Source organism: Colias croceus, chromosome 2 (assembly GCF_905220415.1).
Source record: "Colias croceus chromosome 2, ilColCroc2.1".
Taxonomy (NCBI): Eukaryota; Metazoa; Arthropoda; class Insecta; order Lepidoptera; family Pieridae; genus Colias; species Colias croceus.
Genome location: NC_059538.1, coordinates 4,736,447 through 4,750,630, shown reverse-complemented (window position 1 = coordinate 4,750,630; position 14,184 = coordinate 4,736,447). Strand labels below are relative to the sequence as shown.

The 14,184-nt window shown below is 32.6% G+C and overlaps 1 protein-coding gene across 7 annotated transcripts; it reads left to right on the top strand.

Moving 5' to 3' along the window:
- Nucleotides 1-4,488: 4,488 nt before the first annotated feature.
- LOC123699500 (antichymotrypsin-2-like) lies at nt 4,489-14,083 on the top strand. Of its 7 annotated transcripts, none has more exons than XM_045646457.1 (10): nt 4,501-4,620; nt 4,683-4,770; nt 5,117-5,211; nt 5,305-5,439; nt 5,852-6,058; nt 6,410-6,508; nt 6,778-6,918; nt 7,365-7,574; nt 10,014-10,158; nt 10,858-11,035. In XM_045646457.1, the coding sequence occupies exons 2-10, from the start codon at nt 4,749-4,751 to the stop codon at nt 11,019-11,021; spliced, it is 1,218 nt and encodes a 405-aa protein (XP_045502413.1). In that variant the 5' UTR covers nt 4,501-4,620; nt 4,683-4,748; the 3' UTR covers nt 11,022-11,035. The 7 variants fall into 7 exon arrangements, 6 of the variants coding, with proteins under 6 accessions (XP_045502458.1, XP_045502413.1, XP_045502442.1 ...); XR_006752528.1 differs by lacking the exons at nt 4,501-4,620; nt 10,858-11,035 and adding exons at nt 11,693-11,917; nt 12,138-12,952 and having other exon boundaries at nt 4,664-4,770; XM_045646502.1 differs by lacking the exon at nt 4,683-4,770 and having other exon boundaries at nt 4,489-4,507.
- The last annotated feature ends 101 nt before the right edge of the window (nt 14,084-14,184 follow it).

Below are 14,184 nucleotides of genomic sequence, written 5' to 3'. Positions count from 1 at the left end.
TCTGTTGTTTTTTAAGTTGTTTCTTCAGAGTCTCCACCTTATCAATTCGTAATTGTCCTTGAAGATGTGCAAACTTACTCGAATGTTTTGACTCATAATGACGCTTGATATTGTATTCTTTCACCACAGAAACTGATTCATTACATACGAGGCAAATAGGTTTTTCCCCGGCACAGACGAAAAGATATAAATTCGTCCATTTATCTTGAAATAATCTGTGTTCATCAACGACCTTCCGTTTTCTACTTGAACTTGCTGCCATCACAATAATTTGATATAACTTAATCAAGTTACAACTTGTTTAAACGCACTGAACGAGCGAATGAGATAAACGCGTCCAAAGTTCTGTGAGATGCAAGCCTGACTGACATTTGAGCCGCACGCGCCACTGCGTTTCGGCGACTCCCTCCACCCGCACACCGCACCGTGCGCCCCTACCTGCCAAGCGCGAGCGCGGAAATCAGTTTTGGACTACGCGCGTTTTATTTAACCTATCTGATGCATGAAATAAATAAAATAACATATATCTTTAAATTATATAATAGAAATAAATACATAAAAACAATTTCTATACATATGAACCGCATTTTGAGTAAACTGATGCCGGGCCGCCAAGGATGCTGCCGCGGGCCGCACGTTGAAGACCCTTGGTCTAGAACGAAGCTTGATGTGCTTGACAAGCAAACTCGATGCTTGATGAAGCTTGAAAAATTATAATTTTGCAATGCTTGTCAAGCATGATTGATCGTTTAGAACAAGCAACAAGTGTAAAGTTGTCAAGCAACACATTCAGTGTACTACGGAACGTAAGTGCTGATTTACACAGGGTCAGTAACTGACTACAAATTCGAGGCAAATCAGTGTTGACCCCACAGAACAGTAAGAACATAATAGAAGTGCTATAATGTCATCATTAGTATGAAAACCAGTGTCGCCAAACCCACACATTTAAACCGATAGTTATACAGTACACTACAAGTAAACTATGCCTTTGATTGGACAGCTTAATTTGAGTAAAAACTAACTTAGGTTATAAATTCAGCATTTCAATATGTACCCTAACGAACCAAGTTACGGTTTATTTTAGTATAACATCCCTAGGTATATTAGCTGTTTTGTTTCTCTTTGCTCAGAAATTCCAAATTCGAAAACATTCAGCTATTCCACAACAGATGGCGTTGGTTTTCAATACATATAACTTTGAACCTCTACACATAAAGACACAGAACAGTAAGAACATAATAGAAGTGCGATGTGGGCGTGGCCCACGTGTCACTAGTAAGGTAAGATCACCTAACTCGCTCTCAGTTGTGCGCAGAAAAATATTCGAGTCGGTTGTCAACTGTCAAACCTTATTTCCATATTTATTCATTATTTAGAGCGTGTTGTTCGGTATTAGAGTGGAAAAATGATAGCAGACGAAATAATATCAGCAATCGAGGCATTTCATACCATCGGTAAGTCTTATTTTAATTTATTTTAAATATATTTTATGTTACAACTTCGCTTGTCGTAATTTGTCAAAAATTTATAAAAATATTAAGTCAAAATGAACCTTAATCCATAAGAAATAAGTACTAATATAGATTGAACAGCAAACAAGACTTTCTGGAATATTATTGAAATAAACAAACGAATGTCGGATTAGTGATGCATGTGGCGCATATCGACAGTATCGATACTTTAGAAAAGACAAACATTTCAAATATTAAATTTTATTCTATTTTTCCTTAGCTTTCATTCGTCCTATTTATTTATAGATTTTCGAAAGAGCCTAATTTAAAAGAGAAATGGATAATAAATGCAACGTGACGAGTTAACTGGATGCCGAACAGCAATAAGCAGTCTAACAAAGGCCACCTATACATCAAACCTACGGCAGTTCCAAGATTTAAAATAATGCATATTTTCTGTTTGTTTTGTAAATATAGATTTATACTATTCTATTCCGTTTTTTATTTAAATATAATAATATGAAAAGACGTACTTAGTAGTAATAAACATACTCCAAAATGTGACACATTATCCTATACTCATATAATAGAAAGAAAAAAAAATGCACAAAAATATATTTATTTGTGAATTATCGATAACAAGGCTGACATCCCTTAGAGCATAGCATCAGGTTAATGTCAAGTTAATGTCATTAATTTAGAGTGACGCAAATTTCAACCTTATCTTTATGTGTAGAGGTTCAAAGTTATATGTATTGAAAACCAACGCCATCTGTTGTGGAATAGCTGAATGTTTTCGAATTTGGAATTTCTGAGCAAAGAGAAACAAAACAGCTAATATACCTAGGGATGTTATACTAAAATAAACCGTAACTTGGTTCGTTAGGGTACATATTGAAATGCTGAATTTATAACCTAAGTCAGTTTTTACTCAAATTAAGCTGTCCAATCAAAGGCATAGTTTACTTGTAGTGTACTGTATAACTATCGGTTTAAATGTGTGGGTTTGGCGACACTGGTTTTCATATTAATGATGACATTATAGCACTTCTATTATGTTTTTACTGTTCTGTGCATAAAGATAAGGTTGAAATTTGTGTCACTCTAAATTAATAACTTGACATTAACCTGATGCTATGCTCTAAGGGATGTCAGCCTTGTTATCGATAATTCACAAATAAATATATTTTTGTGCATTTTTTTTTCTTTCTATTATATGAGTATAGGATAATGTGTCACATTTTGGAGTATGTTTATTACTACTAAGTACGTCTTTTCATATTATTATATTTAAATAAAAAACGGAATAGAATAGTATAAATCTATATTTACAAAACAAACAGAAAATATGCATTATTTTAAATCTTGGAACTGCCGTAGGTTTGATGTATCGGTGGCCTTTGTTAGACTGCTTATTGCTGTTCGGCATCCAGTTAACTCGTCACGTTGCATTTATTATCCATTTCTCTTTTAAATTAGGCTCTTTCGAAAATCTATAAATAAATAGGACAAATGAAAGCTAAGGAAAAATAGAATAAAATTTAATATTTAAAATGTTTGTCTTTTCTAAAGTATCGATACTGTCGATATGCGCCACATGCATCACTAATCCGACATTCGTTTGTTTATTTCAATAATATTCCAGAAAGTCTTGTTTGCTGTTCAATCTATATTAGTACTTATTTCTTATGGATTAAGGTTCATTTTGACTTAATATTTTTATAAATTTTTGACAAATTACGACAAGCGAAGTTGTAACATAAAATATATTTAAAATAAATTAAAATAAGACTTACCGATGGTATGAAATGCCTCGATTGCTGATATTATTTCGTCTGCTATCATTTTTCCACTCTAATACCAAACAACACGCTCTATATAATGAATAAATATGGAAATAAGGTTTGACAGTTGACAACCGACTCGAATATTTTTCTGCGCACAACTGAGAGCGAGTTAGGTGATCTTACCTTAGGGCGTATTCAGAAAGAAAGCTTGAAACTTATAAGCGCTTATCGGTGCTTGTCAATGCTGGTTTTGACAAGCTTGTCAATGCTGGTTTTGACAAGCTGGTTTGAGCATTGACAAGCGCCGATAAGCGCTTATAAGTTTCAAGCTTTCTTTCTGAATACGCCCTTACTAGTGACACGTGGGCCACGCCCACATCGCACTTCTATTATGTTCTTACTGTTCTGTGGTTGACCCGAAAAAAAACCCTGTGTAAACAGATTTGAAGTCAGTACAGAGGCTTGAAGTCTATGTAAACAGTTTAAAGTCAGTCGCGGCGCCGAATTTCGGCGCCGCGACTGACTTGTCTACTGACCCTGTGTAAATCAGCACTTATGGAGAGACCACGCGACACGAACAGCGCCGGCGCCAGCGGTGATGATGGCGGCAGCGGCGCAATTAGTGATCGTGATTTTACTTTGTTGTTGATATCATTATACAACTACTCTATAGACAAAAATAAAAAGAATATGGTGCTCTCATGAATATGGTGGATATTTTAAAAAGATTTAAGAGTAATTTCAGCATTGAACAATTGAAGAAAAAAAACAAAAATTGGTTGCCTGTATAGTCGGTATACGGGCGAAAGTTTTACGTGAAAACGACTTTTTATGTCTGTCTCTCTCGCTCTTAGGCGGGCTAACCATGCCCGAGTGGAAGGGACGCGTGCCTCTCACTCGCTCTCATTGTGAGCGCATAACGTGAGCGGAGCGTAACGCAGTTTCTTGAAGTGTCACCCGGCAAACCAATTTATAAGACGTTGTCACGTCAAAAAATTTATATTTAATAAGGTAATAAGCGCAAGTTCAAAACTGGGTTGAATGATGATGATGCGAATGCTTGACAAGAATGTTTTTTGATGTCGTGACCTCGTCAAGCATGCTTGTCAAGCACGTAAATGCTTGTCAAGCAATTTTGATCGTCTAGGGACCCCTTTAGGCCGTCATTGACGTTTTTTTTCAGTTTTCTTGGCCGGCCAGCGGCGATCTCCTGGAACAGGGAACTTCTTTCGCGGCGCGCACTTTCTGTTTATTTTGTTGTCATACGTAATTTCTTATTTCATAAATCTTTAATCAATTTATTACAATACCTTTATATAAATAAGGATGAAAAAAAATTATAATCACCGTACATAAATACATAAAAGCTGAAAGTTAAGGTATGATAATAGTCATTAATCATTATTGATAACTTAATAATCGAAACATTTGTTATTTACAGTTATCAGTTATCACATAGATCAGTTAAATAGCTGTTTCACAGTTTCAAGACGTTCGTACTTCGTCAATGCGGTTGCACGGAGTATTGTGTAATTATTTTTATTATTTTATTCCATTACATTAAACAATTTTAACCAATATCAGACCCTGATATCCTACTGGGTCTACTGTCTAGACTCTAGCGCTACTTACTAGTACTTAGAATTGGGAATGATATCATCAGTGCAGTGCGTCATTCGTTTTCGTTTTGCTTGGGTTAAATAAAAATAAAGCTTCGCCGGTAATCGATATTTAAGTACACGGTCATTGTCGAGGTAGGCGGTCGTTTCATCCGTTGGGGTATAGATAGCTGTTGTCGTGTTCTATTTATTATTAGTTTAAAAAAGGTGCATTCTAATAATAATTGATAATTGAGTGATCTTTGTTACATTTCAGTTTTAACAGTATTTTTAAAGCCAGTGATATCATCAATAATGGATTCCAAAGCGTTGTCCTCATCCATCGCCCAATTTTCTGCAAAGTTTTGCAATGTAAGTATGCACAATAGTAAAAAAAAAAAACTGGAATTTAAAATGTTACAATTTTTTTTTGGTATGAGTATTATAAAGAGTATTTATTTATAGGAATTGGAGAAGGGAAGCAGTGTAGTGGCTAGTCCACTATCTGCTGAATTTGTACTGGCACTGCTTGCCTTAGGAGCGAATGACCCTTCCCACGCAGAATTACTTCAATCACTCGGAATTCCTAATGATGATGCTGTAAGTATATTATTATATCTTATTTTATAGAAGAATTCATATATACTGTCCAGTTCCAATAATCTGAATAATAATGAGGAATGTTATATTTGTTGTCTTATCTGCAATTAATTTTTATCAAATTGATAAAATCATAAGCAATAAGGTATAATTTAATTGAATTCTCATTTTATTTCTAATCATTTTGAAATTAAAATTGTTTATTTTAAACTAGGAAGCCAGTAGACTAACCTGTTAATTAATGCAAAGATAAGCTTCTTCACAATAATTATTTGAGTAAAGTTATTAAGACATCTAAGTTGATGCGTGAATCAGTGTTAAAATATTTTTATTTTATTGTTTAGTAATAATTTGTATAAATTCAACTGTATTCCTTTTTTTTTTTTGTTACTGAATCATTGTATATTTTTAGATTCGCTCATCATTTTCTGGTCTGTCTTCAAAACTGAAATCTATCAAAGGTGTTACTCTAAATGTAGCTAATAAAGTTTACATCCAAGAAGGTGGCTATGATTTAAATCCAGAGCTAAAAAATGATGCTATTAAAGTATTTGATGCTGGACTTGATAAATTGAACTTTGCTGAAAGTTCTGCTGCCTGCAGTGAGATAAATAAATGGGTATGTTTATTTTTAAATGTATGAAAAATAACATAAAACCACTTAAATACAAAATGTAAACATCCACAAAATCTTCTATTTTTCGTAAATATTGCTAATAAGAAAAACCCACTAGTGTTTACTTCTCCTGGTACTTAATATTAGTCACCCTAACTTCAACAAGGTAAAACAATTATTTGCATGACCTCGTTTTTTTGTACATCTCTGAAGTTGTAAAGAAACCTTTTAAAAATTACAGGAAATTACTTTGTAAAAATTCTTCAAGTAATTAAACACAAACTGTTACAGTTTGTACTGTTTGCATTGTTTTTCTTTACTATATAATAATAATCATTAATAAATATAATACAGGTGGAGGGCAAGACCAATAACCGCATCAAGGATCTATTAAAACCAGACAGCGTGAACAGTGATACCCGTCTTGTCCTTGTCAATGCGTTGTTCTTTAAGGTGAGATTATTGTGCATTTATCTTAATTATTTGAACCATATGTAGATATATTTTCGTATTGTTTTCCTATATATAGAAAAAATAATGTTGCATTGTTATTGATCTTTATTTGTGTATTGATTGCTGTTATAATGATCATGCACAATATAAGAGAATGTTTATATTGCACTGATGATTTAAAAAATTAAGAAGATTTTTTTTTCTTTGAGTACTTTTTTATAAATTGACCTGTAAATAGATCGTAAGCTCATTTTAATCTCTTTCATCAGGGAACATGGAGAAAGCAATTCGATGTGGCCAACACCATAGATCAGCCTTTCCATATTGATGAGTCAACCACTGTGGATGTTCCGATGATGTATTTGGAAGACAAGTTCATGTATGGTGAAAGCCCTGAGCTTGGAGTGCAGGTATTGAAATAACCTAAAAAAAATAAACACGAATTTTTGGATTACTGCCAACGCTAACACTTACTGATAATAATTTAAACAAAGCCCACAAATAGAAGCATATTGGACTGTGCTATTTCATTCTATCCAAACAAATAACATTGTTTTTACATTTTGAGATAACAAACTGAGTATTCCAAATTAAAGTGAAAATTAATGTTATGAAGGTCAAAATATGTAAATACATGTTTCGCAAATGGATGAGTGTTGTGTTAAAATTGGAAAAAACATACTTTTGTATGACGAATCCATTACTAATGCAGATAAGGTGTCAAATCATTATGTATCAGTCCCACATTCCTATTTGTTTTATGTTTAATTACCATGATAAGGATAAATATACCTATTTGTCAGTACAGTTTTGTAATTCTTTTTTTTTTTTCATATAATTTAACTTTTTTTTCTAGTTCCTTCGTATGGACTATGTAGGCAATGAAGCAAGCATGCTTATTGTATTGCCTAAGGAAATAAATGGCTTGGATGGTGTTTTGAAGAAATTGGCCAATGGTTTTGACCTCATGGGCGAGTTGGACAGAATGATGGAAACTAAAGTCCGTGTGAACATTCCCAAGTTTAAGATTGAATCCGAAATCAATCTTAATGAGCTTCTGCCTAAGGTAAGTTGCATAAATTCGTAATGAGGTTGTAAATTGCCCTACATACCTATTCTAAAATAGTACAGTTATAAGTTAAAGAAGTGTATTTTAAATGAATTGAATATTACAACATCTGTTTTTTAAGTGAAAGTACTTGAGGCGCGTTGAGAGTAAAATATCAAGGTCGCGCCATGGCAATACCGTCACGTCATGGAGTAAGGCGACGATTTTGGCATGTTTGAATCTTGACAAAGAAGTTTCACTTCTGACACGTGTGCTCAGCACACACGCTCTTTTTAAATGATGCAAAATTAGCTTTTGAACCACACTCAGATATAATAAAGCTTCATCAATATATATTTCATTTTCAATACATCATCCTATTTTACAATAAAAGACCCCACATTAACTACGATTTTATTAATTAAAAAAGAACTTACATATCGAAAAAAAAATTGATAAATTTAATATCATATGAAATCAATAACTTTCCTGAAAAATGACCAGAATAGCGTGATAGCTTATCAATGTTATCAAGTGGTCTGCACTGATTACACAAATTCTTAAATACATAGTGATATTTACCAAGTATTTGTAATGCGTTTACATATAACGATGAATTCTTCGAAAATAGCTTTGAGTCATTACTTTTGGTATTTACAGCCGACCGGATAATTAGGTTTTATTCAAGCTTAAATAAGTAATGATAAATTATAATAATTGATGCCTAGATATCACTACATAGTAGAAAACAAAGTCGCTTTCTCTGTCCCTATGTCCCTTTGTATGCTTAAATCTTTAAAACTACGCAACGGATTTTGATGCGGTTTTATTAATAGATAGAGTGATTCAAGAGGAAGGTTTTAGTATATAATTTATTAGGTTTTAGACAAAGCGGGCGAAGCCGCGGGCGGTAAGCTAGTAACTAATAATATCTTTATACGAAGTACTAAATATTTCAATTTTTACATTGTATTACAAGTTTGATAATATGTAATTTGATAGATCAATCTGGCATGTTGATTTCCATCTAAACTAAATGGTTTCATGATAACAAGTTTCTGTTTATAAATAACATTAATTCTCCTACATATTATTTACTGTTAATTTGGGGACAATTATGGAATAGTTGTTGAACTGATATGTAACTGATACTAATTGTTATAATAAACATGAAACTAATTATACATGTTCGTATAGGAGGTAGCAACGTTGACAAGAGAGAATTTTAGTATAGTTGGTTCTTTGATATATGTAATAGCAAGAGAAACAGTATATCAAAAACCTAACTATACTAAAATGACTTTTTTTAAAACGTTACTAGCTCCCGTATTGTATACTTTGATATGTAGCACACTACCTAAGATTTAAAAGATTTAAAAAATTACCCGAAATTCGAAATCTTTCCAATTTAAACTGACATTTATGAACCAAAAATTTGACTAATAACTACTATACTCGTAATAACTACTATAGGTAAACCAGAATCTGATGGCAATTAGGGAAATCAAAATTTTGAGTGTGCAACCCTAGGGAAAATGGACTGAACGATCTTGATACTGCTTATTTTTTAGTTTGTTCTCAATATCATTAGTCACATTACATAAGTGGACAATACTGTACTTAATAATGAGATATCCACTTAATATTATGTAGGTACATACTTACATGTATAATATACATATTACTTTTATACAGGTAAAACATATTATTATTTACACATACCTATATTTGTATGTTCATTATCATTATGCCATGTGAAAATATCGATGTTATATCGATAGAAAACTAGACTGCTTATAATTTTTTATAAAATAAAATAAAAATGAAATAAAACTATGTTTATTTTCGTAAGTATATAACAGATACACACATTATAAAATTGACTTGGACAGCATGGACTTGACGAATAGCCGTATTGGAAACTCCTGTAATAAGTTTTCATAAAATTATATTCCAATCAACAAACAATATTATAGTTATCTACATATAATATTTTTTAATTGAAAGTATCAAAGCGGGTAAGTCCAATTTACCAATAAAATCTTCTAAATTGAAAATTGTGATGTTTTTGACCCTTCTTCATCAAATATTTTTCTATACACATTATAAACAGCACCTCGTGCTTGTGATCACAGCGGCTTTTTCGACATTTTCTAAGATTTTTTAGACAAAATCCTAAAAATTATTTATCAACTGCAAAAAAGACAAATAATTTGACAACCAATTTGATAGTTGTCAAATAAGTTGCCACATGAAAATCTTTTATTTCTTAAATATAAATATGCCATCAGATTCTGGTAGACCTATATATAGATATGTAATAATAAATATTATAGATATTATATGTATTTTACGGAATCCTATAGTTAATGTAGACAAAATATGCTATCGATTGTAGATACTGATTTTCTCCCAATGTCTTATACATACTCAAATGAATATAAACTATAATTTCAGCTCGGAATTTCATCAATTTTCGACAGTGGTAACTCGGGTATTGACAAATTATTGGACAACGGTGAACTCTTGTATGTGTCGACTGCTGTTCAAAAGGCGTTCATTGAAGTCAATGAGGAAGGTGCTGAAGCCGCAGCCGCTACAGGTATGTGTTTAAAAATATGGTGTTTCTTGTATTATTTGTGTGATATTATGTTATCTTCCCATTAGAATTATAGTAGTAGACAAAGAAACCTAATTAGTTGCGTAGTTAAAAAAACTAGTCCATGTCAAAAAACTATTAGAAACAGATTACCCTCAAACGTTTTTAGGTTTTTTATCATTTTTCTAAATTACGACTAAGATTAGCATGTTATGCGGGAAATGTTGTTATAATTTCACTTCTATTGGCTGTTATTAGACATTAAACATTATAATATTGTGTCAAAATTGCATGAATAACCTTATTATATAAACAAGCATTTCTAATCATCTTTCACCCAACTAATTTTCTTGATATTTGACTTTAGAAAACTGGTTGTATGATAAAGATAAAAATAAGAGTGATTAACCCTTATAAATTTTGCACATAGTTTTACTCTGTGATCTCCATTACTGTAGCAATTAGGTTTCAATTTTCTCCGTCCAAAAAAAATTTAGACAAAATTAAAAATTTTACATGATAGTTATATTTCGTGTGAAGAATATTAAATTACGTTATCGGTCTGGATAATTTAGGTTTTAATTGGGAATATGTCTAGCAAATAAGTCGCGCATTGTATGTGCTTGGTGGCTTGGTGGAGCGGTGTGAGTGGCGTGTACACGGTAGATATCTAAATGTGGGTTGTGTGCGTGCGGTGTCCAGCGGGCGCGGTCCGCAAGCGGCGCATGGTGGAAGAGCCGCCCGTAGAGTTCGCGGTCACGCGGCGCGCGCTGTGGTGCGTACTCGTGCAGCGCCACGTGGCGCTAGTCGCGAGCTTCTCGCCCGGCCGCGCTCACACCGCGCGCGCGCCGCGCACCGAGCTGTAGCGCTTGTGCCGTGCTCCACAGGCATGGTGATGATGATGCGGTGTGCACCGATGCCGCCGATGGAATTCCGCGCCGACCGACCCTTCCTCTACGCGCTCTTGGACGCCGCTAGGACGACGCTCTTCATCGGACACTACCGCGCCAAGTGATGCGGATCACGTTCAACGTTTAATATACTTAATTATACATTTAATACATTTATATACAAGTATTAATATATGTTCAATATTATTAAATACGACTAAAGTAATACGCCATGTTAAACTTATTGTTAAGAAATTTTGGTAGCCATAAACAGAAAAAACAATTTTAGCCTGTGTGATTCTAAAGACTTAAAATAAGCTAATCACTACATAACAATCATAACACTGTAATTTTCTTTTGTTTTAATTGCAACTACCGTTATTTAAAAGATAAAAATTATACCTATGTTAGTGTTTCCTTGAAATTATTTAAATGTTTGTTTTCCATTTAAGTTATATGTTTTATATTTTTCATCCTAAAGCACATTTTTTTCGTAAGTAATTTCATATGCCATTTAAACACCTCTACGCTTGTAAGGTGGTTTCTTTGACTACGAAAAACGACACACCATTCTCACACGTGCAAGTCAAATCCTTTTATCTGAATTCTTAAAAAATAAAGGGTGTTTACTGTATTGTTCTTTACAGCGTTAGTAGCGGTTGCTTATTGCGCTATGATATCGCCGAATCCTGTGGAAACCTTCACCGCAGACCGACCGTTCTTAGCAATAATTCAAACGGACAATGTGTTTTATTTCACTGCTACTATTCGCTCTTTCTAATCCCTTTTATTGACGATTTTATAATCATCAATTTTTTTTACGAATTTACTTGTTAAATGTTTGTTTAATTATATTTTATCAAAGATAATATTACAGTACTCCAAAAGTGATAATGCGCATAGAAATCTTCGTCACAGTTCGGTAACTGACATATTCCCGGAGCGTCCGAAGATGATATGTATATAAGTAGAGTGGTTAAATACATTTTCTTCATGCATAATTTAGTAAAATTTGTTTAGTAAAATAAATACATTTTGGAAATACGACAATTAGCGAAGATTTGCATGCGCATTATTAATTTTGGAGTACTGTATGTACATGTATTTTCTATCACGCTTTTGTAATCCTTAAACGGAAACTACGAATCTTGTTCAATTATGTTTTTGTATCCATGATAAAGCGAACGTTCTTGTCTGTGATACTTGTCAATGGCACCATATTCTTTTTGGCTATCTATGCATCACAGAAAGTGAAAACAATATGTCAGCTTATTATAAGTATTAAGTTTCCTAATATAAGCTGTTAATGTTAAAAGTAAAAGTTGTTCCCATTATTATATTTTTGAACAGAAATTTATTTAAAATCTAAATTATATATCATTTGTTATATATGTTGGTTTCACTTTCATACCTATTTCATAGTAACACTACTTAGGTTACCATTAACATGCACAAATAATTGCAATAAATTCGGTGCAAAATGTGCTTAAATGGAAAATAGTTTTTTATGTTTATTTCCTTAAAGTAATTTAAAAAATTGCCTCTTCCAGCATCAAATTTATAAATAATATTAACGATTTCGGGCATGTCATAGAAATGTTGTTCAAATATGCAACTATAGAATTTAAATTTTATATTGATTATCGGTTTATATTTTTTGTTTCAATTTTTTTAAGTATTCATGTCGCCATTATAATATCATGATTCTATGACGTTTACAGCGTTCTGCATGGTGGTAGAATCTATAGATGATTTCTTAGCTGGAGGAATCATTTTCACGGCCAACCATCCGTTCTTGTGTGCGATTATTATTGATCGCGTTATCTTCTTCACTGCTATGCATCGCGGAAAATGAAGCAATATACATAACATAAATATATATATTAAACGAGATTAACTTATGCCACTGAGAATACAAAAGCCATAAGCTATATGAAACTAAACTGCCTATGAGATTTTGAGATTTAAATTTACTCCGTAAAATACGTGCCATAACTCTCTTAAAGCATCACAAATTAGTAGCACAAAAAACAAATCCTCTATAGTTTATACGAGTAAATGCTATTTATTTTAATTTTATGTATTGTTCAGTCAATTTGTTTGCAAACTTGTTTTTTTTTGTCCTTATGATCAATTATGCAATGTGCCTTGCACGATCTTCACAAAAATGTGTTTATGTACGCCGCTTTTGTTATGTCTCTTGATGTTATATGTAAGCTTTGTGTCACTGTAAATTGATTCCTTGAATGTTACCAAGTACAAATTGCTAGTAATGCAATATTTAATCTTAGTTTATTTTATTATTATGGTCACATTAAAAATGTTCAAAAGCAAATGTAATTAATTGAAAAATTACTAACTATATGTATTGCGCAAATGTCCTCGCCGCAAAATTAAACATGATGGCTCTATTTGCATTTACAGTTATGTCAATCGCTATGTGTTCAGCGATTATCGGTGAACCTGAAGAAATTTTCTTCACTGCAGACCGACCATTCTTGGCTGTGATTCTTGTCGATGACGCTATCTACTTTACCGCGACCCATCGCGGAAAGTGAAGCCATACTTTGTTTACTGCCGATGAAAACATTGGCTTACTACTATAGTAGACGATCATACGAAAACGCGTGAACTAACTTTTGTATTTAGCTATCTACGTAATGCTATGTAATTCAATCTTATTGTAAACCAATAAGGTAACAATTTCATTACATTATAGACAATGACGTTGCGTGTGAGTAGTTCTTCACCCGCCTTCTGTTCAAGCGTAGCTCATACTGTAGTAGTAACTCAATGTTTGAGGAAACTTACGCGGTTCTTAATGTGCATTTATAAATGTTTCTTGGTTTGTAATTACTTGATAAATTTCTTGTCACGTCTGTCGCTGCTCTCAATTCCAACATTAGCGTGACTAATATAACCGTCCCAATTGTAAAGTGCTTTTAATGACAATATTAAAGAAAATTATTATATTTTTATTTACTATTAAGTTACTAATAATTTAAGATGAACTTTATGTATTTTACTAATGTTTTCATTATTATACAGTTTTAAAAAGTATTATTTTTGTATGTTAGAAAATATATATAACTAATAATGTTAATTATATTATTTATTTTAAAATATTGTGTTTTATTTC